This window comes from Lissotriton helveticus, chromosome 6 (assembly GCF_964261635.1).
Source record: "Lissotriton helveticus chromosome 6, aLisHel1.1, whole genome shotgun sequence".
NCBI lineage: Eukaryota > Metazoa > Chordata > Amphibia > Caudata > Salamandridae > Lissotriton > Lissotriton helveticus.
Window position 1 is genome coordinate 1088687939 of NC_136067.1, and position 27660 is coordinate 1088715598.

The 27660-nt window shown below is 43.5% G+C and overlaps 1 protein-coding gene across 2 annotated transcripts in view; it reads right to left on the reverse strand.

Moving 5' to 3' along the window:
• The window catches only part of RGS7 (regulator of G protein signaling 7), a 1941513-nt gene that overhangs the window by 117370 nt on the left and 1796483 nt on the right, over positions 1 to 27660 (reverse strand). For both annotated transcript variants that reach the window (XM_078646934.1, XM_078646935.1), the window contains exon 16: positions 7444 to 7533. In XM_078646934.1, coding sequence (XP_078503060.1) covers positions 7444 to 7533 — 90 coding nt within the window. The remainder of the gene's footprint in view (positions 1 to 7443; positions 7534 to 27660) is intronic.

Sequence of the window (27660 nt, forward strand, 5' to 3'; positions counted from 1 at the left end):
ACAAATAACTTCATATTAGCCTATTGTGACTGCAGACAGTCTGTGCTGAGCAGGGAGGTAGGAAATTCCTGACACTTCTGTGTGTATGGCTGGAGCTGCTAACTCCAGACATTTCTGCCACTTCAAAGCTGATGCCATCTATAAAACTAGAACCCTCAGACCCACACTTCGGTTCAATTCTGGACCTGAGGAAGGACTCTCAGAGGACTTCCCGAATGCCTATAGCCTGCTGTGTATGTAATAGGACTGCCCTGCTACACCAAGAGGTTTGCACTGCTTCCTGAAGCCTGCCTGGTGCCCTCAGAGGACTGCCCTGTTGTTTGAAACCTGCTTTCCTGCTTCCACCCAAGACTTTCAGAGTGACTCAAAGGGCTTGTTGGCTGGCCTCCTGATCAAAGCCTCAGGGACAGAAAAGGCTCCATCTTGAACCAACACCTGGATCAAGTCTGAGTAGTCCTGACCCTTCAAGTGGTGCCCCTCCCTTCATGGCCTCTTGAAAGTGGTACTAGAGGTGTGCAGATAGCCCAAATCCAAAACTCGCGATCAATGGAGACCGGGACCTACCTGCTCACCTAACCGCCCAAGGTAAATTACAAGTCGGCCTGAATTGGCCGCAGCTCCCACTACATTCCTCTCAGCAAATTCTTTTCACTGACTTCGTGCAGATGAGGTATCCGGCTTTATGGAACCCTCATCGGTTACAGCCTGCAGCTTCGTTCTGCTGGAGGCCTTTTAACTTCCATAAAAGAGACTCAGTCTGAACATAGAAATCTTCACCACAACTTTGGTTCCCCGATAACAGTGTCTCCTCTTCCTTGGCACCATCGGCTGCCTTGCCCCACTGAACTTTACCTTCTCAGCAATTTTTCTTCCAAAACTCTTCTAAGTCTGAAGGTAAATAGAGACTGGGCCCCATCCACTTCATGTATTCAAATAGCGCTCCATCACATTTGGCCATAACTTTCGACTTTGACGTGGTCTTGCGCAAGTAAATGTCAGCGGTTGTTCCTTTGACCTTTTAGGTGCTATTTTTCACTATAAATCTTTACATTTCATAACTCCGGTTCTACTGATTGCATTTTTGTATCCAATAATGTATTTCAATTTACTCTATTTTTCTAAATTAGAGAGGAGTCTTCTTGTGTTGGGTTTTCACTTTATTACTGTTTAAATGCTGCATAAATGCTTTACACATTGCCTCCAAGTTAACCCCTTCCACGCTGATGACGAGCTCAGCTCGTCATGAGGTACACCTCTCGTACGCTCATGACGAGCTGAGCTCGTCATGAACCGCGGGTTTTTTAAAACTTCAGCGCACAGCGGGAAAACGCGCCGCGCGCATGGGGATAAGTATGAAAGTTTTTGTTCCAGGCTATCAGAGGGTTAAGCACAGGTTAATTTAGTGACTTGTTGTTCAACCTGAAAAGGATTGGGACTGGTTCTTGAATAGGGTTTCACCATTCTCAACCAACAACCAATTTCTCACATGGCCCCATCAGAATCTCAAGATATGTATTAACTTTGCAAACCTCTGATGTTTCACAGAGAGACTTCAACTGCAGACACAATTGGAGCTGCCATGTGAAATATAAGAGAACAATTAGGAATTACTTGGGAAATAATAAATACAGAAATTATGGATTTCAAAATATTTTCTCATTTTTAAATGAACCATCAGGATCATACTTGTAATCAGTTGGTAACTAACCCCAAATCTTCCCAGTTACCATTGGGGAAACTATCAGCAGCATTAACTGTACTTAAATGTTATGGTACAGCAATTTGTTAAGCGCACAGATACCCTAAGGTGTCTTGGCACTGTCTACTCCTAAGCAGGATAGAGCTTTGTTGTGAAAGAGCCACGTTTTTAGCTCTTTTCTGAAAGAGATGAGGGTGGCCAGAGCACTGATGCGGCATGGCAGGTTGCTCCATAGCTTAGTAGTTCCGACAACAAAGCTTCTGCCTCCCCAACTGGCTTTGTAAAATCTAGGAGTGGTCATGAGGTTCATCCCTGTAGCGATCACAGCTGTCTACCAGGAGTGTATATTTGAAAAGAATGTTTCAGAAACCCAGGGCCAATATTGCGCAATGCCTTGTAGGCTATGCACAGAGCCTTAAATTTGATTTTCCTTCCTACTGGAAGCCCGTGCAGCTGCCGAATTTCTTTGGCTACTGAATTGAATGTAGGGGTCCCGTGAGAATCCTAACTGCCGCATTCTGCAACATCTGGAGCTTATTAATGTTTTTTCCCTGCATATTAACATAAAGACTGTTGCAGTAATCCAGTTAGAAAGGACCAGTGCTGTGGTTACTGTCTTTCTTGCCTCCACTGGGATAAAAGGGAAGAGTTTTTTAATCATTCTGAGCAGGTAAAAGCAAGAGGAGATTAGAGAGTTGACAAGGTTTGAAGTTTAACTTTTCATCTATTATCACATACAGAATTTTACCTTTGTAGTAGGGATCCCTCTTCCGGCCCCCAGCTAGACAACCAGACAGGCAATAGATTACCAAATAAGGATCACCTCAATTTTTCTTGAGTTATGTTTCAGGCAGTGTCTGGGCATCCAAGTGCTGATAGCCAGCATACCATCATGAATAGTGGCCGAGATCTCAGTACAGTTTTTGAAAATGGACAGGAGAATTTGGGTGTCGTCAGCATAAGAAGTTAACACAAAGCCAAAGGATTTGACTTAGAGAGCCAACTCTCTAACATAAATGTTAAACAGAGTTGGACTGATAGATAAGCCCTGCGGAACTCACAGGGTAGAGAGAAAGTAGCAATTCAAAGTTGCCCAGCACTACTCAATTGTGATCTATCAGTAAGAAAATATATCCGCAGGGATTTAGCCCTATATTTATTGACCAAAGTGGTGATACGGTTGATCAGCCTCCTGTGGTTCATTGTGTCAAATGCTGTAGATAGGTCAAGGATAATAAGTGCCGCAGCTGTGAGTGGTGCAACTGAAAATTAGCACAGACCCACTTGGAATTGGTGGAGGGGTGAAAGATGGGTCAGAGAGGTACTACATTAAAATGAGTCAATTTGCATATGCAAAGTGAGTTGACAAGGACAGAGGCACAACGCAAATTACACAAAATGTTTTCTATATCACAAAAGTGGGGAAAACATTTGATCCCATGCTCTTTGATTCTAAACTGACTTCGCTTCTCGAGACTCAGGTCAGCATATTTCTTTGCAAATCATTCCGATATGTCAAGGAAGTTCTTTTCAGAAAACAGTTGCCTAATACACTATATATTGAAAGAAAAAGTAATAAAGTTGTCAAACTATTTTTTTAGATTTTGATTACTATAACGTATTCGAGGATAAGAAAAGGTTTTCACAATTTGCTCTGGAATCTACCCACAAGACGGGATTTTTTCCGATGCACACACATGGAAATGTTAATGCATTTGGCAATCAGGTGCACATATGGACATTGTACATATTGCAAATTACCATTTGTGAATCAGGGCCTTCGTGCTCCCGAAAGAGTAGCTACATTTTGTCATTCTTTAGTCGGCCTGATAAATTTGCTTTATTTGAAAGTCAGTTATAAGTACTATGGGGCATATTATCAAGAACGGGCGTGACATTATCGCCAGGAAACTGCCGATAAAGCGGCGATAATGTGCTTGATAATATGCTGTATGAAATCCAATCGAAGCCCATGTTAGATGTCTTTACACCTAACATGGGCTTCGATTGGAATTCATAGAGCATATTATCAAGCCCATTATCGCCGCTTTATCGGCAGTTTCCTGCCGATAAAAGCGGCGATAATGTAACGCCCTTACTTGATAATATGCCCCTATGATTTTAAGAATTCCAAAATATAAAGGTTTCCCATTTTTTATACTACGCTCTGTATCAAGTGTTCTGCTTTTCATTCACCTTTTAACTGCAGTTTTGTGGCCAACAATAACATTGAAGAATTAATTGTGATGTACATTTTGGAAATAATTTTGACATTCCACCATTATTTGTGTTTTTTACTACTTTAAACATATTTTTGATGACTGCCAACGTCGTTATTAGTAATCTCACTATTATCATTATCATAGTCAAAACATCATCATAATTAGAGCTCATTCCCTAATTGCAATTATCCTCATCAAGAAAATGTTATTCCTGTCGAGTCCTAAAAAAAATCATACATTTTGATTTCAGTTTTGTTTTTTCAAGTTTCAACAGCAGTTTTGAACTTTCTATGCATGCATACACTTTTTGTGGCGGTGCACTCATATTGTCTACTTCATTCTTAAGCTCACTGGTTGGCCATTAAGCAGTGTATTCTTAAAATTGTGACCTGGTTACCTGCACATTAGACTCTGTGAATCCTTTTTTTGGTAACGATTTATTTTTCTGAATATTCTATTTTTCTAGCGTAGCAATAACACAGTTGGTAATACACAATACATTAACAAACCCAGGGGCAGATTATCAAGGGGGGCGATAGGCAATTTTTGCAGTTTTAGCGGCCGTTTTCGGCCACTAAGCGGCGATAATACTATCGCCCTATTAGCAAGCTGTAACTAACAGCAGTTAGCGACAGCTTGTAGGCGATAGCGAGCGGTTTGGGGCCCGCTTTGCATGTCAGCGATATTTATCGCTAATGACATGCAAAGTGGGCATACCCAACCTGTTAGCGACTGAAAGCAGTCGCTTACATCGCTATCGCCTATTACCAACACAGGCGTAGCAATGGAAATATTCACGCTAAGCGCAAATATCTCCAAAGACTAACACCTGCTCAGACCAGTTCTTAGCCATTATATCCAATGCCATTATATATAATGGCTAAGACCCTGGTAGCGATAATGCGTGAATATCGCTGTATTCTCAGCGATATTGACGGATTTTGCCGCTATCGCCGGGAATTTTATCGCTTTTGAGATAAACGTTGCTAATAGCACGTTATTGCAGCGATAAAATCCCATGATGCGCAGCGATAAAAAAAATTGCCGCTAACCCTACTTAGCGATAAGTATTGCTATTTGTTGATAATATGCCCCCCGCGTACTTATTTTGATCCAGTGGTTGCTGTTGGGGCCCACCTACACTCGTTTTTGGGGACTGGACTTGTTTCTTCCGCATCAGACAATTTCCAAGAGCAGGACAGGAAAAAACAGGAAGAAACACACAAGGAAAGCCCGTCGCTTAGGGAGAAAGCAGGAAAGTGAAATAGTGAGCTAATGGGGCAGCGAGTGGATTTAAGAGGCATGCATGCAGTGGAATCAAGACTACCCACCGGCCACAGGCTTCTGAGCAGAGCTTTGGGTACCAGCACTCCTTTATTTATTTTTACAAATTATCCGCTGAAAAAAAACAATGGAGGTGCATATTATCATGGGGGTTTATCTCCGCTTTTTTGGCTTTAAAAGCCAAGAAAGCGGAGATAAAATTATCTCCCTATTACCTAGCTGTCTCTAACACCAGTTAGCGACAGCTAGTAGGAGATAGCGACCATCTTGGGCCCCACTTTGCATGTCAGTGATATTTATCACTAATGACATGCAAAGTGGGCGTGCCAAAATGTTAGCGACTGGAAACAGTCGCTAACATCGCTATCTCCTATTACCAACTTTTGGAGATATTCGCGCTAAGCGCGAATATCTCCAAAAGTTAACACCTGCCCCTGAGCAGTTCTTAGGCATGTTATCCAATGGGAGGTGGATAACATGGCTAAGAGCATTAGCTCGGTAATGCATGAATATCGCTGACTTTTCAGCGATATTCATGCATTGAGGCCGTTTTTTATCGCATTTGCAATAAACCTTGGTAATACCAAGGTTTATCTGCGGTAAAAATCGCCGCAGCTTAGCGGTAAAATTTTCTCTCTAACCAAGCAATAGCGATAATTATCGCTATTGCTTGGTAATATGCCCCTTAGACCCTCCTTGCAGGCACTGTGTAAATCCTGAATCGACTGGAAATGTTTTTCTAGATAAATCAGGAATTACAAAGAATGGCTGAAAACTCCATTCCCACTAAATCCCGCCTCCCCGTGCCACACACTCATTTCACCAGCTAAAGACTGGTGAAATTATTGGGTGGAAATTTGCCCACAAAAATGGAAATTAACACATGATTCTGGAGCGGTACTCCAGATTCCTCCTTTAGTTCTACATTTCTTATCAAATCCTCAAGAAGATCAAATCATGCAGGATCCCCGCATTCTTAAATTGCTAATAACAGTGTCATCAGTCATTTTAGGTGCAGGAATGCTGATGCAGTATTCCCAATGGACATGTGCTGTGGGTGAAACATAGCATTATTGATACCCCAGAGAACACGGGGGCATATTATGAAGCCTGGGCGATAAAATTATCGCCGCTTTATCGGCAGAAAACTGCAGATAAAGCGGCGATAATGGGCTTGATAATATGCTCAATGGAATTCCAATCGAAGCCCATGTTAGATGTCTTCACATCTAACATGGGCTTCGATTGGAATTCCAGTTTTCTGCCGATAAAGCGGCGATGATTTTATCGCCCAGGCTTGATAATATGCCCCACACTTTGTTAATCAAACATATGTGCATTTCTGCACTCCTTCTATGAATGATATCTCTTTGGTCTGAACCAGAATGGTTTAATCTTCAAGTCTTAAAGCGGGATCTGCAGTTCATTGACTGTAGTTAAGGAAAGTCATGTACATATTGTATGCCAACGTTCCCTTGGATAGTGACACTGTTTCTCAATAAGTAGTTAAGGAATGGATACACTTTTTAATGTGATGCACTTGTGAAGATGATGAGCAGAGTTAAAGGTTTTGAAACGTCTGCTGGTATGAAAAGACTCAAATGCCAAACTTTTTAGAGGGCGAGTACATTTGAATCATATGACTTACAAACATTCAGGTTCTCTTCAATCTATATGTTAATTTATTTCGTGCCCATTCTCTTCTATTTTTATACAGTAAAGCCAACTGCATGCAAAAATGAAATAAATGAACAATTATTAGAACATTGAAAGTTTGGGAGTTCCACTGAAAATAATGGAGTGCTCTGGGCTTCTAATGGCTGGTAGAAGCCCGGAGCTCCAACATTCCAATGTAGTCGTGCACAACTGTTGCTGTGAACCAAGGCCTCACGAAGCCCGAGGGGATTTCAATCCCCTCAGGATCTGTGAGGATTTTGTTTTATTTGTTAGAACATTCTGCCCTCTAGTAGCAGAATTTTCGAATAGCCCTCCAGCCCTCTGTAGCTGGGCTACATCGGCATTAGAGTCCTGTTCCGAACGCTGGAGTAGGCATTTAACTACGGCAGCCGTAAGGTTATAAAATGACCTTCAATATCACTTAGAAGGACCGCCTGCCTGAAGTCATCTCTGGACCTACCATATTACCGTCAGCATCTAGACCGGTGACAGGGAGCAGACTAAGTTCACTGGGGAGCATACTACTACTAGCGCTAATAAAAAAGGCAGGCTGGACAATACCTTTCTTTTTGCCTGTAGCAGCTCTTGGTAGGCACTGGATCGTAAAAAACGAGGATAGGAATCACTTTTCATCAATTTGTAAATATGCTCCTTAAAAGAAGACAAAAATACATTTATAACCATGACTTGCATATCATAAACATAACAATACTGCACGTTTTGTTTAGATATAAATACATTTTCCAATAAAAGTAACAACTTTGAAAAAGAGGGACAGTTGACAAAGTCCCCTGTAGCATGTCTAAGAGTCCTAGTTTAATGCATTGTGTGCTCCCCCCACCACCCAACGAAAGACCTGATCTCCATCAACCGGTCCATAGTTCTACTTCCAGGCTTTTGCAATCCTTTATCCAGGGGCCGTGACAATCATGCTGGAGTATCTGAAGGTGGACTACTGCCTAGAGATGAGGAGCCATTGTTGATGCTCCAGATTCTGATTGATTGTCCCGGGAGAGACTGCAATCCCGCCGTTTGGAACCTTTTGTATTGCTTTCCAACTCCAAATCAGTACCTGTGACTGCAAACCCCACTAACATTCTGCATGTAGGTATACAACATTCTGGTATTTCTGCAATTACAAGTATTTTAGAATTGATCATGCATAGGAGCTCTGCTGTCTTTGTCTTTTGCTTGCCGTGGATTGTGTTGGCCATATTTTTAAAAAAGTTGACAAATAGGCTTGAGGCAAACAAGTGCAAAATGCACTTGATTTATCAGTCATTTGGCTTGCTCATGCATAATGGCTATACAGGAGACTGAGGAAGATGGAGGTGGAAGAATAACAAAAAAGGAAAAGGCTGAGAAAATTGTTTCATAAAAGTGGGGAGTCTCCAGATCAGCATGGGGTCTCACTTCCTCACTAGACAAAAAAACAAGCAATGTCTGAAATGAATGTGTTAAATGTTTATGAATATTAGAGTTTTATGAACATGTTTGTTGCCATTGATAGACCATGTCATTCACGCCAAGATTTGCGACCATGTGCTTTGCTATTTGAGACCACTATCTCCTTCTGCTGATAATCTAAAGGAGGGCTCATTTATGTATAGAATGTTTCTTTACCTCTGTTTTTATTTAGACACTAAGGAAATGAAGCTCTTGGTATGTTGGTCTCTCTAGCTATGTATCTCCTGGACTTACTTTGTGACATAGGCATGTGTTCAACTGCACTAGTGAGAGTGAGGCTAAAGTAAAAATGAATGAGCTCAAACTCATGACAACAAAATTTGACATCCTCTTTGTGAGTTTTTCTATTTTTATATGGGAAGAGGCATCCCACTAACTGATAAAATACAATATCGTGACAGGTCAGAATAGAGTTTGCTGGAAAAACTCTGTTCAACCTCTGCTAGCAACGGCATGAGAAGCGCACTTTTTCCAGAGATATTTGTATTAGGATCAAGCAGTAGCAAACAACATTAAAGTAAAGAAACAACACATTGAAATTCCCAAAATAATTGAGAAAATAGAGAAAAAAATAATAAGGAAAATGAAACACCATGTAAACATAAAATTGTTGATGTTGATGGAAACATTGGCACAATTTTTGGCCAACTGTGATGGTAAGTTTAACAGGTAACACCAGTTCAAAGTTATACCTTGAAACTAAATGCTTTATTGTGAATTTGGCAAACAGGGCACTCCATTTAAAATGTGGAAGAGTACCCTGTGCCCTAAACTCTTGGTTCACCCGCTCTGTTAAGAGCCTGACAAACCATTATGTTTCTGTTAATGGATATCATACACCAAAGGCCTGATTCACATTGGGCAGCCAGTCATAGCACCTCAGAATAAACAACCTAGAAAAATATCGCAAAGCTTGTTTAGCGGCTATAATTATATCGCCGTGCTTCACCTATTTTTATCGCTTCGGAGCCTTGCTATTATCAAGGTTTATCTCCTAAGCGATAAAAATCGGCCGAAATGCATAAATATCGCTGAAAAGTCAGCGATATTCATGCATTACCGAGCAAATGCTCTTAGCCATGTTATGCACCTACCATTGGATAACATGACTAAGAACTGCTCTGGGCAGGCGTTAGCTTTTGGAGATAATCGCGCTTAGCGCGATTATTTCCAAAAGGAGGTAATAGAAGATAGCGATGTTAGCGACTGTTTCCAGTCGCTAACATCTTGGCACGCCCACTTTGCATGTCATTAGCGATAATTATCGCTGACATGCAAAGTCGGCCCCAAGATGAACGCTATCTCCTACTAGCTGTCACTAACTGGTGTTAGCGACAGCTAGGTAATAGGGCGATAAAATTATTGCCGCTTAACGGGAAAAATTCCCGCTAAAGCGGCGATAAGGCCCTTGGTAATATGCCCCCTAGTTAGAGCAGATGTTCCGAAATATATTTTTTCCTGTTTGGGGCCAGCAGGGATAACATGGCAGCACTAACAAATATATAACCCCACATGCTGGGTAAAACTCCCATTATGTCAAGGACATTTATATTTTAATTTTTAAAATTAAACTCCTGCTTTGGGAGTTTGTTTCAGGAAAACAAAACACTTTGCTTCACGAATGCACTGAAGACTGTGCCTGCACAGCAAAGCTTCAGTGCCTCCATAAGAGATGCCATACCAGCACCTCCCGAAGGCATAGAGCTCTTCAACAGGCAGGTAGAGATCCCTAAACATGGTAGGCTGTAGTCCACTAATGAAGCAAAGTATATTCCTCCACTGCACAGGCAGAATGAAGCACATTACAACAAGAGCTAAATAAGTCACTTAGGGCCAGATGTACGAAGCCTTTTTGCGGTCGCAATCTGCCTGAGGAACCCCTTCCCTTTTGTGACTGCTGCCAAAAACATTTTAAGGAGTAGGCAGTGGTCCTGCGAACCACTGCCTACTCTTAAAATATGAAACTTACACTTTTCATTTTTTTAATGCAACCCTTTTTCCTTTAAGGAAATTGTGTGGCATTTAAACAAAAAAATGCTTTATTTAAAAGCAACCACAGACGCTGTGGTCCGTTTACCTCAGCGTGCCACCATCTCTGTGATGGCTGTAATTCCAAGTGGGTCACAATTTGTGACCTACCAAACTAATATCCACGAGGTAGGTCGAATTGCGGCATACTAGAAATTAGTAATTTGCGTACCGACCTATTATCATATACATCGGTATGCAAATGACCACACGAGTCACAAAATACTGATCATAAATTTTGATCAGTATTTTGGTACTAGTTAGTACTTAGTGCATCTGGCCCTTGGTCTTTTCTGTGCAATGTCAAACTTCTCTAGTGGAGCAAGGTAGGATGCTGTAGCTGGCAAGGGTCCTTTGAAGTGGGAAAATGTGGATTTTGAATTCCCTTCAGTTTTGACACCAATAGCTCAAAAGGAGACTAAGGCATATTCTGTAACCTCTGAGGTCTCTCTGGGGCATATTATCAAGGGGGTTTATCTCCGCTTTTTGGCTTTAAAAGCCAAGAAAGCAGAGATAAAATTATCTCCCTATTACCTAGCTGTCGCTAACACCAGTTAGCGACAGGTAGTAGGAGATAGCGACCATCTTGGGCCCCACTTTGCATGTCAGTGATATTTATCACTAATGACATGCAAAGTGGGCGTGCCAAGATGTTAGCGACTGGAAACAGTCGCTAACATCGCTATCTCCTATTACCAACTTTTGGAGATATTAGCGCTAAGCGCGAATATCTCCAAAAGCTAACACCTGCCCTGAGCAGTTCTTAGCCATGTTATCCAATGGGAGGTGGATAACATGGCTAAGAGCATTAGCTCGGTAATGCATGAATATCGCTGACTTTTCAGCGATATTCATGCATTGCGGCCGTTTTTTATCGCATTTGCGATAAACCTTGGTAATACCAAGGTTTATCTGCGGTAAAAATCGCCGCAGCTCAGCGGTAAAATTTTGTCTCTAACCAAGCAATAGCGATAATTATCGCTATTGCTTGGTAATATGCCCCTCTGCTTCTATGGTTACCTTGCCACTATGTCCTGGTTGCAGGTTTTACCTTCAAACATAGTTACTTTGTTCACTCTCAAAGTCTTCCAGCTTGTCAAGGCAGAATTATGTATCTGACATGCCATCCATGACTATGAATACTTCTTTTCAGCAGTCTTGAGGTAATCTTCAACCTCACTTTAAAAAGCTCTCACCATGACAAACAGGCAATAGATGATTGCTGAGGTTAAATCTTCTACAAGCAGTCTTGATACCTTGTTCCGGTCCGCCAGAGGTCTAAAAATTATTAACGTCCTTATTACGAGTACGGTGGTCCATAGGACGGCCATACACGCAGTTGCGGTCTGACCTCCGCCACACTGCTGGCCAACCCGCAGTATTACAAGTGTGGTGGGTGGGTGCACCGTGGCTTTGGCGGTCCAACAGCAGATGGCGTGTTGGTGCCTCCGCAGTAGGACCCCCAAAGACGTACTAAGCCCATAGGTCTATTTTCTGTAAAGTCTTATTCCTGTTATCACATACTAATTCACAGTTTCCAGTGAAGGCTCCTGAGGTCCAAGTCTCCCTCCAGCCAGGACACCAGTGTAGTTCATTTCCAAATGGTTTGCTAGTTCACTCACACAGGAGGGAGCCACTTTTCAGCCTCTTCTTTCCTGGTGTCTAACAGTAGACTATCCAACTGGCCTACTCCTTGATTACAGAAGAACAACAGGTTACAACTCTTTGCTCTTCATATGGAGGTTCGTTTGTGTTTCAAGCATATAATGGAAGGAAACCAGTTGTAAAATGCAGAGTAGCTAATGACTAGTGACAATACCTACCCCAATCCAAAACTAATTCCAACAGCACAGTTTGCCAACTATTTCAGTAGTTCCTTTTTTCTTTCATGTAAACTGTTGTTGAAGGGCCAGTCTATAGTCTCAGAGCAGGGAATCCACATGTCAGCAAAGGGCTGTATTATTGTTAGGAGGGAAAGTCTAGCACAAGTGAACTAACTACTACTAAAGCTTCTAATGTCACCGTTACATGCATTTGCATTGTCATGCAGACATGTTCAACATGAAGTCACTATTACAGCTGAAGGAGCGTCGTGTTATTCAAAAATTTTCGTATGTTCAAAATTGATGATTCCCAAAGTTCTTTATTGAAGTCAAGTTCATCAAATGATGGCGACAGCGTTTCATCAAAATCAAAGGTTCCAAATTAATCCAAAAACATAAAGTATACAGATCACAATACAGCCAACGCTTTTCGTCCGGCAATGGACATCATCAGGGCTCCAAGAACAAAAACTGTATAAGAGTAGAATCAATGCCGATCTGTGTCACTGTACTGTACAGCAGCTGCCCCCGGCCTCCCAATTAAAGTGTGAACATCTCAAAAAAGAAACACTTGACCCAGTGGAAAGGAGGCCAGTATTATGTTCAACAGTTCTATAAATTCTTCATTTCAATAATGTAAACCCTTATCAGGTCTGGATACACAAATTAATTCTATCTTTTGAACGTAGAATTTCTACTCAGACAAGTATAGAGTAAAATACCCCAGCACTTAATTCAAATCACGATTATCAAAACATCTCTTCAAAAAAGCCAATATTCTTCTGTGCCTTATTCCAAACTGGTATTCTCCCAAGCGTGATCCAGACCGGGGACACTGGGCATTTCCAAATCCAATATACATTTATTTCTCTGTGCTTATCCTTTCACCTATACCGTTTTTCAGACATGTTCAACATCTCTGGTGGGATAATCTGGATGGAGTTTAAAAACTATTTAATAAAACAAGGAAGCAGGCCTTGTCCATCTAGGTACCCAGGATCTGGAACAACATAACCATTTCCATCAGGATGGCTTCAATAATTCTCCAATCAAGTAAAGAGTTGGACGCATCCCTTTAGAGACAAATACATTATAATGCATTGGCCATGACAAGCTGGCTACTGCTCCTATCAATCGCTTATTGCATGCGTGCTTTTGACCCTGTAAGCTTTTCCCCACTATGGCTAGGATCTCACTACACAAATATCATTTACAAACATATATGTTTGGCCGCCTGGTTTACGACCGACCTCCAAGAAGCCAGGTGCTCCTGCAGGCACCTCAAGAAACCCTGGCAGAACAAGAAAACCACAGAAGACCTGAACAACTACAGAAACGCCATGAGCAAATACCACCAGCGCATAAAAACCACCAAGAGGACCTTAATCAAGAGCCAAATTGACTCTAATTCATGTAACGCAAAAGAACTCTTCAAAGTCACACAGCAGTTCACCAAACCCCCCAGCGAAGCCGCGGACATCACTCCATCCCAGGACCTCTTCAACAAGCTCAGCTCCTACTTCAACCTGAAAATCAAGGCCCTCTACGACAAATTCAGTGAACAGACTCCGGACACCACCCCCCTCTAAACCACCGATGACCGGCCGACCATCATCACCAACTGGAAACCTGCTACCACTGAAGACACCACCAAGACCATGAAGAACACCCATGCAGGAGCCCCCACGGACCCCTGCCCACCCCACATCTACCACAGAGTCGCCACCGCCATAGCTCCTGCACTGGGTTGGACCATCAACGCCTCCCTCGAATCCGGCATCTTCCAGAAGACTGGAAGCAGGCAGAAGTCAAGCCCCTCCTCAAAAAACCCATGGCAGACCTGACAGACCTGAATAACTACCGGCCCATCTCCCTCCTTCCCTTCAGAGTCACAGTCACAGAGACCGAGACCGCCCTCCTCGCCACCACAGATGACATCCACATGCTACTGGAACAGGGCCATACTGCGGCCATCTTCCTACTAGACCTCTCCTCAGCCTTCAACACAGTCTCCCACCACACTCTCGCCGCCAGACTCCACGACGCCGGAATATGGGGAACCGCCATCGACTGGATCCGATCCTTCCTCTCCGGCAAAACCCAAAGGATCAAACTCCCACCCTTCCTCTCCGAACCCGCAGAGATCAACTGCGAAATACCACAAGGATCCTCACTCAGCCCCATGCTCCTCAACTTCTACATGGCCCCCCTCACCGCCATCGTCAGACAGCATGGGCTCAGCATTGTATCTTACGCTGACAACACCCAGCTCATCCCCTCTGTCATGAAGAACCCCGAAGATGGCAGACTCAGTTTTCAAGAAGGAATGAAAGAACTTGCAGCCTGGATGAGCTGCAACTGCCTAAAACTGAACTCAGAGAAGACTGAGGTCCTCGCCCTCAGTCCCTCCCCCATGACGTGGGACAGCTCCTGGTGGCTCTCTGTCCTTGGAAACCCACCCACCCCGACGGACCATGCTCGGAACCTCGGCATCATCCTAGACTCCTCCCTCACCATGACCCGCCAGATCAACACCGTCGCCTCGACTTGCTTCAACTTCCTCTGCAAGACCTTCAAGTGGATCTCCATGAATGCAGAAAGACCGTCACCCATGCTCTCGTAACTAGCAGACTGGACTACGGTAATACCCTCAATGCAGGAATTAACAAAACCCAGGTACTCAAGCTCCAAACCATCCAGAACACCGCAGCCAGACTCGTCCTCGGAACCCCACGACACGAGCACATGACCCTGCACCTTTCAGACCTCCACTAGCTTCCCATGGAGAAGAGAGTAACCTACAAGCTACTCACCCACGCCTACAAATCCCTCCACAACATTGGAGACCTGGAACTAGCTCTCATTCAACATCAGACACTCCCCCACTCTGCACACCTTCAGGAAGAACCTCAAGACCTAGTTTTTCAACTGATCCGGAGGTGCACCCCCCCCCACGCTTTGAGGCCCTTACAGGTGAGTAGCATGCTTTATAAACCCCTGATTGATTGATTGATTGATTGATTGATTGATTGATATATGTACTGCATATTGCAACAATCGTCCTTCAGAAATGAACTAAAATAAAAAATTGTTTTTAGGTTTAAGATCTCTTTATTAGTATCAAAAGTGCAAACATAGATACAACATCAGCCCACCTACATTCAACAGCCGGTGGGGTGAATTTCACTTTTAGTTGCCTTTGAGCTAAGAGACAGGGACAAGGTAAAACACACAATGAAGAGGTGAGGGGGTGGACAGTATAAGGAACAACCTGGGGGGGGGGTGGCACAATACACCAATCAAAGAGTAGTGTTAGCCAAGAAGAATGAATTACTAAGATGGCCATCAGGTACTAGGTGAGGAAGAGCCTCGATCTTGGTGAGTTAGTCTGAGGATCTGCAAGTATAACGGGCAGGATAATTCTCTGAATTCATCTAACAAATAATGGACCAGGTCGTGTTGAATAGAGGCAGGGAATGGGTCACCACAGCTGTCAGCTTCGCCATTCTCAACAGTTCCCAGAGTTTTTGAAGCCAATCAAGGTGTGTCGGGATCACATCTATGCCCCCACCTGGAAATTAAGACCTGTTTAGCGGCTCCCAGTGGCAGATAGCCCATCCCCTAATAGAGTTCTAAGTGTATGTCAAGGGAGTGGAAAGGCCCAGTAAGCCATAGCTGGGAAACTTGGGGATGTCCGTATCAAACATGTTGTTCAGAGCAGCCAGTACCTCATTCCAAAATGAACTGAGGGGCCGATTAGGATGGCGGGCGAACTTTGCCCGTCCGCCATCCCTGTGGAAAACGGGACCGTCCGCCACGTGGGCGGCGGTCCCGCAATGCCAATTATGATGCGCTTGCCACACTGGCGGGCACATCATGCATTTTTAACATTGCGGCGGACGGTGCAGTAAGAAGCCATTTCTCAAATAGGGTGAGGGTTCGGTTAGCATGGGGATGAAGCCAGGGTTGTATGAGCCAGTGGCAAATAACTATGTACTGCCAGCGGGTTGTGGATGGGATCCCAAACGCCGACTAAATATCTGGAATGTACATTAGGTCATCAACTTCAAACAATTCACCTATCAGTTTGCAGTTGGCCTCCTGCCATACAGCAAATGCAGAACCACATTGTACCGGGGGAAATCTGGGTTCCCTATGATCAGTGTCTGGGGAGAAAGAGAGGTGGATAGTCCCTGTCACAGCTGCACTTTGTCCCACACTCCCATGTTGGCTCACAACACTGGAGAGATATATACTCCCCTGGGCCAGTGTGACTTTGGTAACCATGGAACCTTCCAGATTGGGATGCCTGCCTGGTCAATGAAGCACCAAGGTTTTTCAGTGGTAGGCCGAGACCACTCCACCATGCATCACAGCTGCACTACCTGGTAGTTGCACTGTAGATTGTAGACCCCTAAGACGCCCTCTGCTTGTGAAAGATACACCTGTGGCTTAGCCATCCACACCTTTTTGCCATCCCAAATCAAATCTGCAACTTATTGTGCATCCGCAGTGGGGGTTGGAGAAGCACCGTTTGCAATACATCTGGGGCCTCATTTATGAGGCCATTCGTCACTTTTACGCCGCCGGTGAGTCACTTTTTGTGACGCACCAGCAACGTAAAAAATGTGCCTTGTTGTACCATATTTACAAAGTGACGCATCTAGGTAGATGCGTCACTTTGTAAACCCCTGCGCTACATTATACCTACGCCAGGTATAATGTATGCAGGGGGGCGTTCCGACGCAAGACAGGGTCATAGAAGTGACGCAGTGAAATCTATAAGATTTCACTGCGCCACGTCTAGGACACAAATGCGTCAATTTCTTACGCCTGCCTAACAGACAAACACACAATGAAGAGGTGAGGGGGTGGACAGTATAAGGAACAACCTGGGGGGGGAGGCACAATACACCAATCAAAGAGTAGTGTTAGCCAAGAAGAATGAATTACTAAGATGGCCATCAGGTACTAGGTGAGGAAGAGCCTCGATCTTGGTGAGTTAGTCTGAGGATCTGCAAGTATAACGGGCAGGATAATTCTCTGAATTCATCTAACAAATAATGGACCAGGTCGTGTTGAATAGAGGCAGGGAATGGGTCACCACAGCTGTCAGCTTCGCCATTCTCAACAGTTCCCAGAGTTTTTGAAGCCAATCAAGGTGTGTCGGGATCACATCTATGCCCCCACCTGGAAATTAAGACCTGTTTAGCGGCTCCCAGTGGCAGATAGCCCATCCCCTAATAGAGTTCTAAGTGTATGTCAAGGGAGTGGAAAGGCCCAGTAAGCCATAGCTGGGAAACTTGGGGATGTCCGTGTCAAACATGTTGTTCAGAGCAGCCAGTACCTCATTCCAAAATGAACTGAGGGGCCGATTAGGATGGCGGGCGAACTTTGCCCGTCCGCCATCCCTGTGGAAAACGGGACCGTCCGCCACGTGGGCGGCGGTCCCGCAATGCCAATTATGATGCGCTCGCCACACTGGCGGGCACATCATGCATTTTTAACATTGCGGCGGACGGTGCAGTAAGAAGCCATTTCTCAAATAGGGTGAGGGTTCGGTTAGCATGGGGATGAAGCCAGGGTTGTATGAGCTAGTGGCAAATAACTATGTACTGCCAGCGGGTTGTGGATGGGATCCCAAACGCCGACTAAATATCTGGAATGTACATTAGGTCACCAACTTCAAACAATTCACCTATCAGTTTGCAGTTGGCCTCCTGCCATACAGCAAATGCAGAACCACATTGTACCGGGGGAAATCTGGGTTCCCTATGATCAGTGTCTGGGGAGAAAGAGAGGTGGATAGTCCCTGTCACAGCTGCACTTTGTCCCACACTCCCATGTTGGCTCACAACACTGGAGAGATATATACTCCCCTGGGCCAGTGTGACTTTGGTAACCATGGAACCTTCCAGATTGGGATGCCTGCCTGGTCAATGAAGCACCAAGGTTTTTCAGTGGTAGGCCGAGACCACTCCACCATGCATCACAGCTGCACTACCTGGTAGTTGCACTGTAGATTGGAGACCCCTAAGACGCCCTCTGCTTGTGAAAGATACACCTGTGGCTTAGCCATCCACACCTTTTTGCCATCCCAAATCAAATCTGCAACTTATTGTGCATCCGCAGTGGGGGTTGGAGAAGCACTGTTTGCAATACATCTGGGGCCTCATTTATGAGGCCATTCGTCACTTTTACGCCGCCGGTGAGTCACTTTTTGTGACGCACCAGCAACGTAAAAAATGTGCCTTGTTGTACCATATTTACAAAGTGACGCATCTAGGTAGATGCGTCACTTTGTAAACCCCTGCGCTACATTATACCTACGCCAGGTATAATGTATGCAGGGGGGCGTTCCGACGCAAGACAGGGTCATAGAAGTGACGCAGTGAAATCTATAAGATTTCACTGCGCCACTTCTAGGACACAAATGCGTCAATTTCTTACGCCTGCCTAACAGCAGGCGTAAGACTGACGCAGGCCCTTTCACATGGGGCTTGCCCCATGTGAAAGGACACATTGCTGGAGTTGCGTCACTTTTGTGACACACTCCAGCAATGCGTCATTTTTGCGCCATACAGATACGTCAGAAATACTGACGTATCTGTAACTCCTAGCGCCATGATGCGTCATACTGTAAATATGACGCATCCTTGGTCTCGCAAGGAGGGCGCAGTGAAAAGTGACGCATCGCTGTTTTCAGGCAGCGATGCGTCACTTTTCATAAATGAGGCCCATGGGATTTCCAGCAGGAGTTTCATCTTGACCGCTGGCAAGCAACCCACCCATGAAAGACCATCACTATTCACCCTGGAGAGTTCTGTCTGTGCAACATTCAGTAGGCCTATGTAGTTATGTGCCACCATACAGTCTGGTGTAGGGTGTGTTTTTAGACCCAAGTAGCTTATCCCCTGTGTAACCCATGTAAATGAGAACCCAGATTCAAGCTGTACTTGGTTAACCTCGGGAAAGGTCAAGTTGAGGATAGAAGACTTCTTAAGATTGGTCTTGCAACCACAGGTTACCACAAAGCACAAAGACTGCAAGTTACTCCACCACCGCTGGCAAAGATGCGGGATGGTTTGACAGTATTAAAAGTACATCATCTGAGTATAGCATTGTTTTATGTTCCCTGTGCCCCGTACGGGGGCCTGTTATTTGTGGTTTATTGCATATCCGATCCACAAATGGCTCCATGTAAAGGGAAAATAACAAGATGACAGGGGGCAGCTATTGGAAAGGGCCAATATAAGAGCCCATTAACCCCTACCATGGCTTTGGGGGAAGCATAACTGCACTGGATCCATTTACAAAACCTCGGTACTAAGCCAAAGCATGCCAGAACTGCATGGGGATATGGCCAATGGACTCAGTTGAAGAACTTTTCTGCAGCATCAATAGATAGGAGGGATCACTGAAAGAATATCGACTACCACAATATCGAGTACCCAAAATATCGAGGTGAAAATATCTACTACAAAAATATCGAGTTTGTATGTACAAACAGGTAAGTACAAAAATATCGACTACAAAATATCGTTTACAAAAATATCGTTGTAAAAAATATCGACTTTACTAAAAACAATGTTTAATTACATTAATATAAAAAATTAATTACTAAAATATAATTAACAATACTTAAAATAACTTTTAATAATTAAATATTTAATGAAAGTAAAAAATATATATATTTTTAATCATATTTCTTAAAACATATATATATAGTAACAACATTTAATTAAATAATAGGCAATATTGTATATGTACCCCAAAAACCCAAAACTGACCCTGAACCCTAAAAATACCCCTTTACCCAAAAACTAAAAACTGACCCTGAACCCTAAAAATAACCCTTTACCCAAAAACTGAAAACTGACCCTGAACCCTAAAAATACCCCTTGACCCAAAAACTGAAAACTGACCCTGAACCCTAAAAATACCCCTTTACCCAAAAACTGAAAACTGACCCTGAACCCTAAAAATACCCCTTTACCCAAAAACTGAAAACTGACCCTGAACCCTAAAAATACCCCTTTACCCAAAAACTAAAAACTGACCCTGAACCCTAAAAATACCCCTTTACCCAAAAACTGAAAACTGACCCTGAACCCTAAAAATACCCCTTTACCCAAAAACTGAAAACTGACCCTGAACCCTAAAAATACCCCTTTACCCAAAAACTAAAAACTGACCCTGAACCCTAAAAATACCCCTTTACCCAAAAACTGAAAACTGACCCTGAACCCTAAAAATACCCCTTTACCCAAAAACTGAAAACTGACCCTGAACCCTAAAAATACCCCTTTACCCAAAAACTAAAAACTGACCCTGAACCCTAAAAATACCCCTTTCATTTAACATAATTAGCAATTAATCAATTAAATAAAATTAATTACCAATTACATTTTAATTAATTAACAAACATTTTTTAATTAACAATTAATTAAATATTACTACCAATTATTAAATTAACATATTTAATTAATTATAATTAAATTACTTCCCACCCTATTCCCCTATAAACCCACAACCCGCTAGAGAAAATAAATTATTTTAATTGACATAATTAGCAATTAATCAATTAAATAAAATTAATTACCAATTAAATTTTAAATAATTAACATATATTATTTAATTACCAATTAATTAATTATTACTACCAATTAATAAATTTACATATTTAATTAATTATAATTAAATTACTTCCCACCCTATTCCCCTATAAACCCACAACCCGCTACAGAATTAAATTACACAATAATTAAAAAAATAATTAATTAAAAAAATAATAAAATAAATTGACACTTTTCACACATATTATAACATAAACACACTATAAATAATTAAATATTATTTAAAAAACTATATTTTTTACTATCTAGATTATATACTTGGATATTTTCACTGTCTATATTATTTACAGTCGATATTACTTCACTTACCTTAAAAACGATATTTTGGCTGTCGATATTCTGTCTAGTCGATATTTTCTCCAAACGATATTTAAAACTCGATATTCTGTCCAGACGATATTTTGGAGTCGATATTATGTCTGTGCACCAGATAGGAGAAGAGCTAGTGTGCGAGAGTGCAGCGTTTTGTTCAGGAGGTGACAAACATGTTTCTCGTTATCACAACAGCAGCTCTCTGGGATGAATCCAGTTTGGTTGGGGCCCAGCAGGCCTTGCATGTCAGGTGCTTGTCTATGTGCCAGAATGCCTGTAAAAATCATGGTGTCCACATTTGATAAATAAATAGGACGATAGGAGGTGCAATGCTTAGGGTCTTTGCCGGCCTTGGGGATCACCTTGATAGTAGTAAGTTGCATTGTTTCCGTCAGTGTACCGCTGGTGCCAGCTGCGTAATATAGTTGCAGCAGTATGGGAGCCAGAAATGTGACAAAGGCATTATAAAATTCTGGGGCATATTATCAAGGGGGTTTATCTCCGCTTTTTTGGCTTTAAAAGCCAAGAAAGCGGAGATACAATTATCTCCCTATTACCTAGCTGTCGCTAACACCAGTTAGCGACAGCTAGTAGGAGATAACGACCATCTTGGGCTCCGCTTTGCATGTCAGTGATATTTATCACTAATGACATGCAAAGTGGGCGTGCCAAGATGTTAGCGACTGGAAACAGTCGCTAACATCGCTATATCCTATTACCAACTTTTGGAGATATTCGCGCTAAGCGCGAATATCTCCAAAAGCTAACACCTGCCCTGAGCAGTTCTTAGCCATGTTATCCAATGGTAGGTGGATAACATGGCTAAGAGCATTAGCTCGGTAATGCATGAATATCGCTGACTTTTCAGCGATATTCATGCATTTCGTCCGATTTTTATCGCTTAGGAGATAAACCTTGATAATATCAAGGCTCCTAAGCGATAAAAATCGCTGCAGCTCGGCGATAAAAATATCGCCGCTAAACCAACATAGCGATAATTATCGCTAGTTGTTGGTAATATGCCCCTCTGTTCCATAACTGTCATGTCCAGGGGCCTTATTCGGCTGTAAACGCTGTATGGCCATGAGGAGCTCACTGCGTGTGATATCGCTGTTGAGGGGACGACATGTGAGTATGTGAGATACCATTATCTTCAGCAGAATTAAGGGCTGCAAAGAATCTCTCAGACTCTCGGGTAATCAACTCGTCCTGATAGTGACGGGTACCATCAGAACCCATTAGTTCATTCACTTTGCAGGCAAAAGCCTGAGCTAGCAAGCGGCCAGCTTTATTCCCTCCTGTACAATACTTCTGCTGTATCTGTAGGAGAGCATATTCTGCCCTACCCACATTCAGTGCTTTCAGTTGCTTATGAGCCATGGTCAACTGACAAAGGTTCAGAAGCAAGCTGGTGCGTTTGTGGAGTCTTCTAGCTCCTTAAGATTGGTTTCAAGTTGGGAGCGCGGGTTGTGTCTGTCCTTATTGAAACAAGGTACTATAGCAATGAATTGGCCCTGCACAATGGCCTTGAGGGTTTCCTCGGGAACGAGACTGAGGTGGTCAGTGTATCATTAATCTCTAGGAAAGAGGTGATAGTGGCAGAGATTTTGGTGAGTAGGTGATCAAAAGTAAGGAGCTTTACGTTGGGGTGCCAGACCCGCAGCGATGCAAAAGAGCTAGTGGGATGTAACAGAGGGTAACGGAGGAGTGATCAGACAGGGCTGCTGCACCAATGTCGATTACTGTCAACGCCCTTGTAATACAAGGGGAGGTAAGGAAAAAAACACAATGCAGGAGGACGTTTGGTGCACCACTGAAAAGAAAGTGCAACCCATGTGAGCCTGGTGAATATATCACTATATGTCCATCAGACCCACGTCTGCTAGCCACTGTCTGAAGGTGAATGTAAGTTGCCAGTCTGTCCTGGTCAGTGTACTGATCTATCCTTTTGGGCCTCCATCACTATGTTGAAGTTCCCACCTACAATAATATCTGTGTCTGGCATGGAGAGCACTCGACTCAAAGCATCCCTAAGAAAGAGTCTGCCATGGCCGGAAGGCCTTTCGTTGCTGTGGGGTTGTTTGGGAAAGATCTTGATACAGCCACCGTTTTGGTCCTTCAAACTTAATTGCAGACTTATCTCGCACCACAGCCATGATGGTCTCTTTTACCGGAAGTAATGGAGGCATGGGCGGATGTCCTGGGCATGACCGGGGTTCTGGCAGGACGGCTCGCTTGGTGGGTATAGTCGAAGATGATTTTGATTTGCAAGTGCTGGAGCCACGTGGCGAAAAAGGTGGGCAATGAGCTCTTCTAGCTTGCCAGTATTGCTGACATTAGAGTCCCTTTGATGCAAATATTCTCCAGATATTCCAGCTGGTAGCGAAGTTCCAGATTCTTGTCGCACAGCTCCAGGAGTTCTCAGCTGTGCCAATCCAGCTCCTCTTCGAGAGTCCTAAGTTTGCTCTGTGGAGTTCACTTGTTGATCCAAATCTCCTATGTTGTGACAGACAGAGATGTTAACTTCCATGGCTATGTCCTGCTTGGGAGTCGCAAAATATCCCTGGAGGAATTTGAACAGTTGCTCCAGAAGTCCCCCTGTGACAGGGGCCTCGCAGCTGTGTGAGCCGTCAAACTCTCGGCTCATCGGGGGGGGGGGGGAGTTAGGAATGTCTCTCTAGCCTAGTTGAGTTTTTCCTCAGGCGTCTTGTTAGGCCATTTTTTATGTTGTGTTAGGTAGTCATGGTGATGTAGTCACCAGATTCTTGAGCCAGTAGAGATGTGGGCCCCAGGTCACAAGGGCCGCTCACTGGGCCAGATGTAGGAGTGCACTCCCAGGGCTCAGCGCCTCTCTAGAGAACCCCCAGCGTGGGGATGTGTCTGGGGTGGGGACCAAGGGCTGTCACTGGGGCAGGAAGAGTCCCAAATAGCAGGCCTCACTAACTGGGGATCTGGGTGAAGGAGGGACCAGCGTGTCCTGTGTGGGTTCTGCTCTGTGAGGAGCAAATACAATTTAAGATGACCTCAATTCCCAGGCCAAGGTGATCCTCAGAGACTATGGGGAGCAGCAAGGCCCAGTGAGCACAGGGCTGCAAACAGCTTTGCAGTCACATGGAGCCCAGTAGAGATGTGGAGCACCCTCTCAGTGTGGACGGATCCAAATGGGCGAGGCATTGACCAGTGGATTTGTTCGTCAGCTGCTTAGATGGAAGACACTTGGCCACCCTCCAATTCACCTTACGCTCAGTGATACTTACCCGGCCTCTGGAGTCTACGTGCAGGCTTAGTAGGCCAGTGGGGGAGGTAGGCCCGGGTAGTCTTTTGCAATGGGGTCGCAGTTTGGAGGGACTGCTGGTGCACAGAGACAAACAGCACCCCAGGCCTGATACAGCCCCTGCATCACAGCTGGCCAGTCCTCAGGTGTGTTGTGCCAAGCTCACTGCAATGCTGGGTGCCATTGAGAATGACTGTGTTGAAGGAGGGGGAAGTGAGGCCGGACAGGCCAGTCCAATAAAGAAAGGGGCCACAGAAGGTGCAGAGCGTTAGCCTCCGGTTCAAGCAGCAGGAGCGGATCAGCGTATGTGCCTGGAATGGGAAGGTGGGCACCCACAGGGAAGCGCGGGCCAGAGAGAATGGCCTCATGTCCTCTGAGTCCATCAAATGTGGAATCGGCCTACCGTGTAGCATCTCCCAGTGAGGTCGTAAGTGCCCGAAGTCTGCAGCATCCACCATCTTGTTAGCGCAGTCATGTGGCAGTTCCGGGTCCACCGTCTTCTCAAGTAGGTCCTGCAAAGCTCAGAACTCCAGCTCTGCCAGAGGTGGTCAGGATGCGGTCTGGGGGCAGGGACCCACAGAAAAGGTCCCAGATATGGTCAGTGTCTACCCCAAGCAGAAAAAGGGGGTGGGGGAGCTCCGGGTTTGTGCGCCATCTTGAATATGTCCATCCCCCCCCAAATCAAATTATGGGAAATTGTATCACACTTTGAACCTGAATTATGAAAAGGCCACTTTTTCGCAATATATGCTCAGCATTGTGCCAACAAGCCACTCTTAAGGTGACTTAGCATGTGTTTAAAATTATTTTTGGAGAAGCAAAGTCACAATCTAGCACCTGAACTGCTGCCAGTAAAGGAGCAGTGAGACTAACAAGTACCTTAAGGGAAACAGTGGGTTGCTATTTCTCCTTAATGCAGTACAATTGATGTGATCTAGGTAATGTTTATAATAAAGTTGGAATTACAAGCACAATCCAGAACTCCTAATCTATGGAAACAGAATTGTTTATTTCTATGATTGCATATTCCATTTTGCACAGTGGACTTATAAAACATGTAAAAGGCTACCCTGGCTCTGTTTAAGTGATCTCAGTAAACCCTTTTGACAATTTCTTCCTCAGCCAAAATGAAATATATAACCTCAGGATTCAAAATCAGTGTAATACACACCTTATCCTGGGTATTGGGTCTTCATCACTTATGTCTTCCGATGTCATATCTCTCATGATTCAGCAGTTTACAAATTAATTCCCTTTCATAATCACTTGCATTGACAATATTCCACCAGCTTGTGCTCCCAAGATGTCTTCTTGTTAATCAAACAGGACTGGGTCTGTGTAAAGCGCAGATGATCCCATACCAGAATCTATTATATGCAATGGAAGAGCACCTCCTCTGCTTTTCGTTTAGATGATCTTTATATGACAAACAGACGGAATCAGGCTGTCGCAAATAAGAATTTATTAATTTTTACTGTGTGTATTCATCTTTTTAGCATGAGTGTGTGCAGAAGCACAATAAATTATTTGTTAAAGAAGCAGGTTTTTAAAATTGCTCTGCAAATTGTAATTGCATTGATATAGTGCTTAGTACCCCAGATGAGGCGTTGAATTGCTTTTGGCGAGTAGCATGCTACTGCGGAACCCATGAATTAGAGGTGGATTAGTATAGGGAAATGGAATTGGTTAATTTGAGCGGTGGACATACGAGTTTGTTAGTTTGATTGAATAGGATAATGAGGGATACAGGAGGGAAGAGTCTAGATAGTGTTATTTGGGAGATCACATTAGTAAGATGAGGTTTGGGAAGAGTCAAAGGAGGGATAGAGGAAAGAAGAGTCTAGAAATAGTTATTGGGGAATTCATAGTAGTAAAATGAAGCTTGGGGTGAGTCAAGGATTGATAGAGGGTAGAGTCTAGAAAGGATTATATGGGAGATCATAGTAGTAGAATGAGGTTTGGGATGTGCCAAGGAGGGATAGAGGAGGGAAGAGTAAAGAAAGGTTCTTAGGGAGATCCTAGTAGTGGAATGAGGTTTGAAATGAGGTAGAGGATATATTGAGAGAGGTATAAGACGAGGCAAAGAGTAGTGCATTGAAGAGTACAGTTGAAGACTTTTTATTATTCATTTTCTTTCTACAGTAGGAGTAAAATATTATATAGATGCATAACTTCACAGAAAGGGTATACCTGTATTAGGAAAATTAAGCTTTACAATTGTATTGCAGAGTGGACCATAATTTTTCCAAACACCACATGTGAGTATTTCAGTTTTGGAAGCATTCAATTCGAGGTGACTGCATGTCATCCACTGATTAAAGGCTCTGGGTCATCTGAAGATTACTAAATTTCCAATGTCTTTGAGCTTTCCAGTTTAAGACATATTTGAGTGTCATCTGCATAGTTATGGCATGTAAGCTGAAATTCATTAATCATTGCCGGTAATGACTTAATGAAGATGTTGCAAAGCATGGGTGAAATGATAGAGCCTTGAGGGACCCCTCCTTTTGTAAAGTATGGTTTGGATGAAAAAATGGGAGTATGGATGATATTTGCCTTATTTTAAAGTGAGATGTGAACCAGTCAAGGCAGTCCCCTCTATGCCGGCTTCATAGAGTCTTTTGTTTAGAGTATCATAGTCAACTAAGTCATAGGCAGCTGAAAGGTCCAAGCGAAATAGTGCAGTGACCCCGTCACGGTCTTCTGTCTTTTTAAGGTCATTCCAGATTGCAATGAGAGCAGATTTTGTGCCTCTTCCTTGAAGGAATCCTGTTTGGAAGTTGGAAAGTATGGAGTTATCATCAATGAATTGTGACACATGCTGTTCTTTCTATCAGTTTCCAGTGAAAAGGTCCATTTATAATTAGTTTGTAGTTCTTTGGGTCATGCCGAGTCCCGGTTTGTTTTGTTTAATAATGGGTGCATGCATGCTTTTTTAAGTCTTAAGGAAAGATTACTGTAGTTAAGGAATTCTTGAGTAGATTTTTGTACTGGTGTGACAGCAGAGGTCGTTTAAATAATATTTTTGAAGATTTATGATGGACAAGGGTCAGAAGGGCAGCCAGCTGGCCTGCTTGCTTTGACCAGATCCATAAGCTCACTTTTTGATAGTTGTTTGAAGGAATGCAGAGGCTGGCTTAGCCTACCCTTGGAGGGGATTGTTGGAAATGGGTTGGTGCTGGTGGTTTTCCTTTGATTTAAATATGAGTCCAACATGGGTGCTTACGTTGTGTAATGA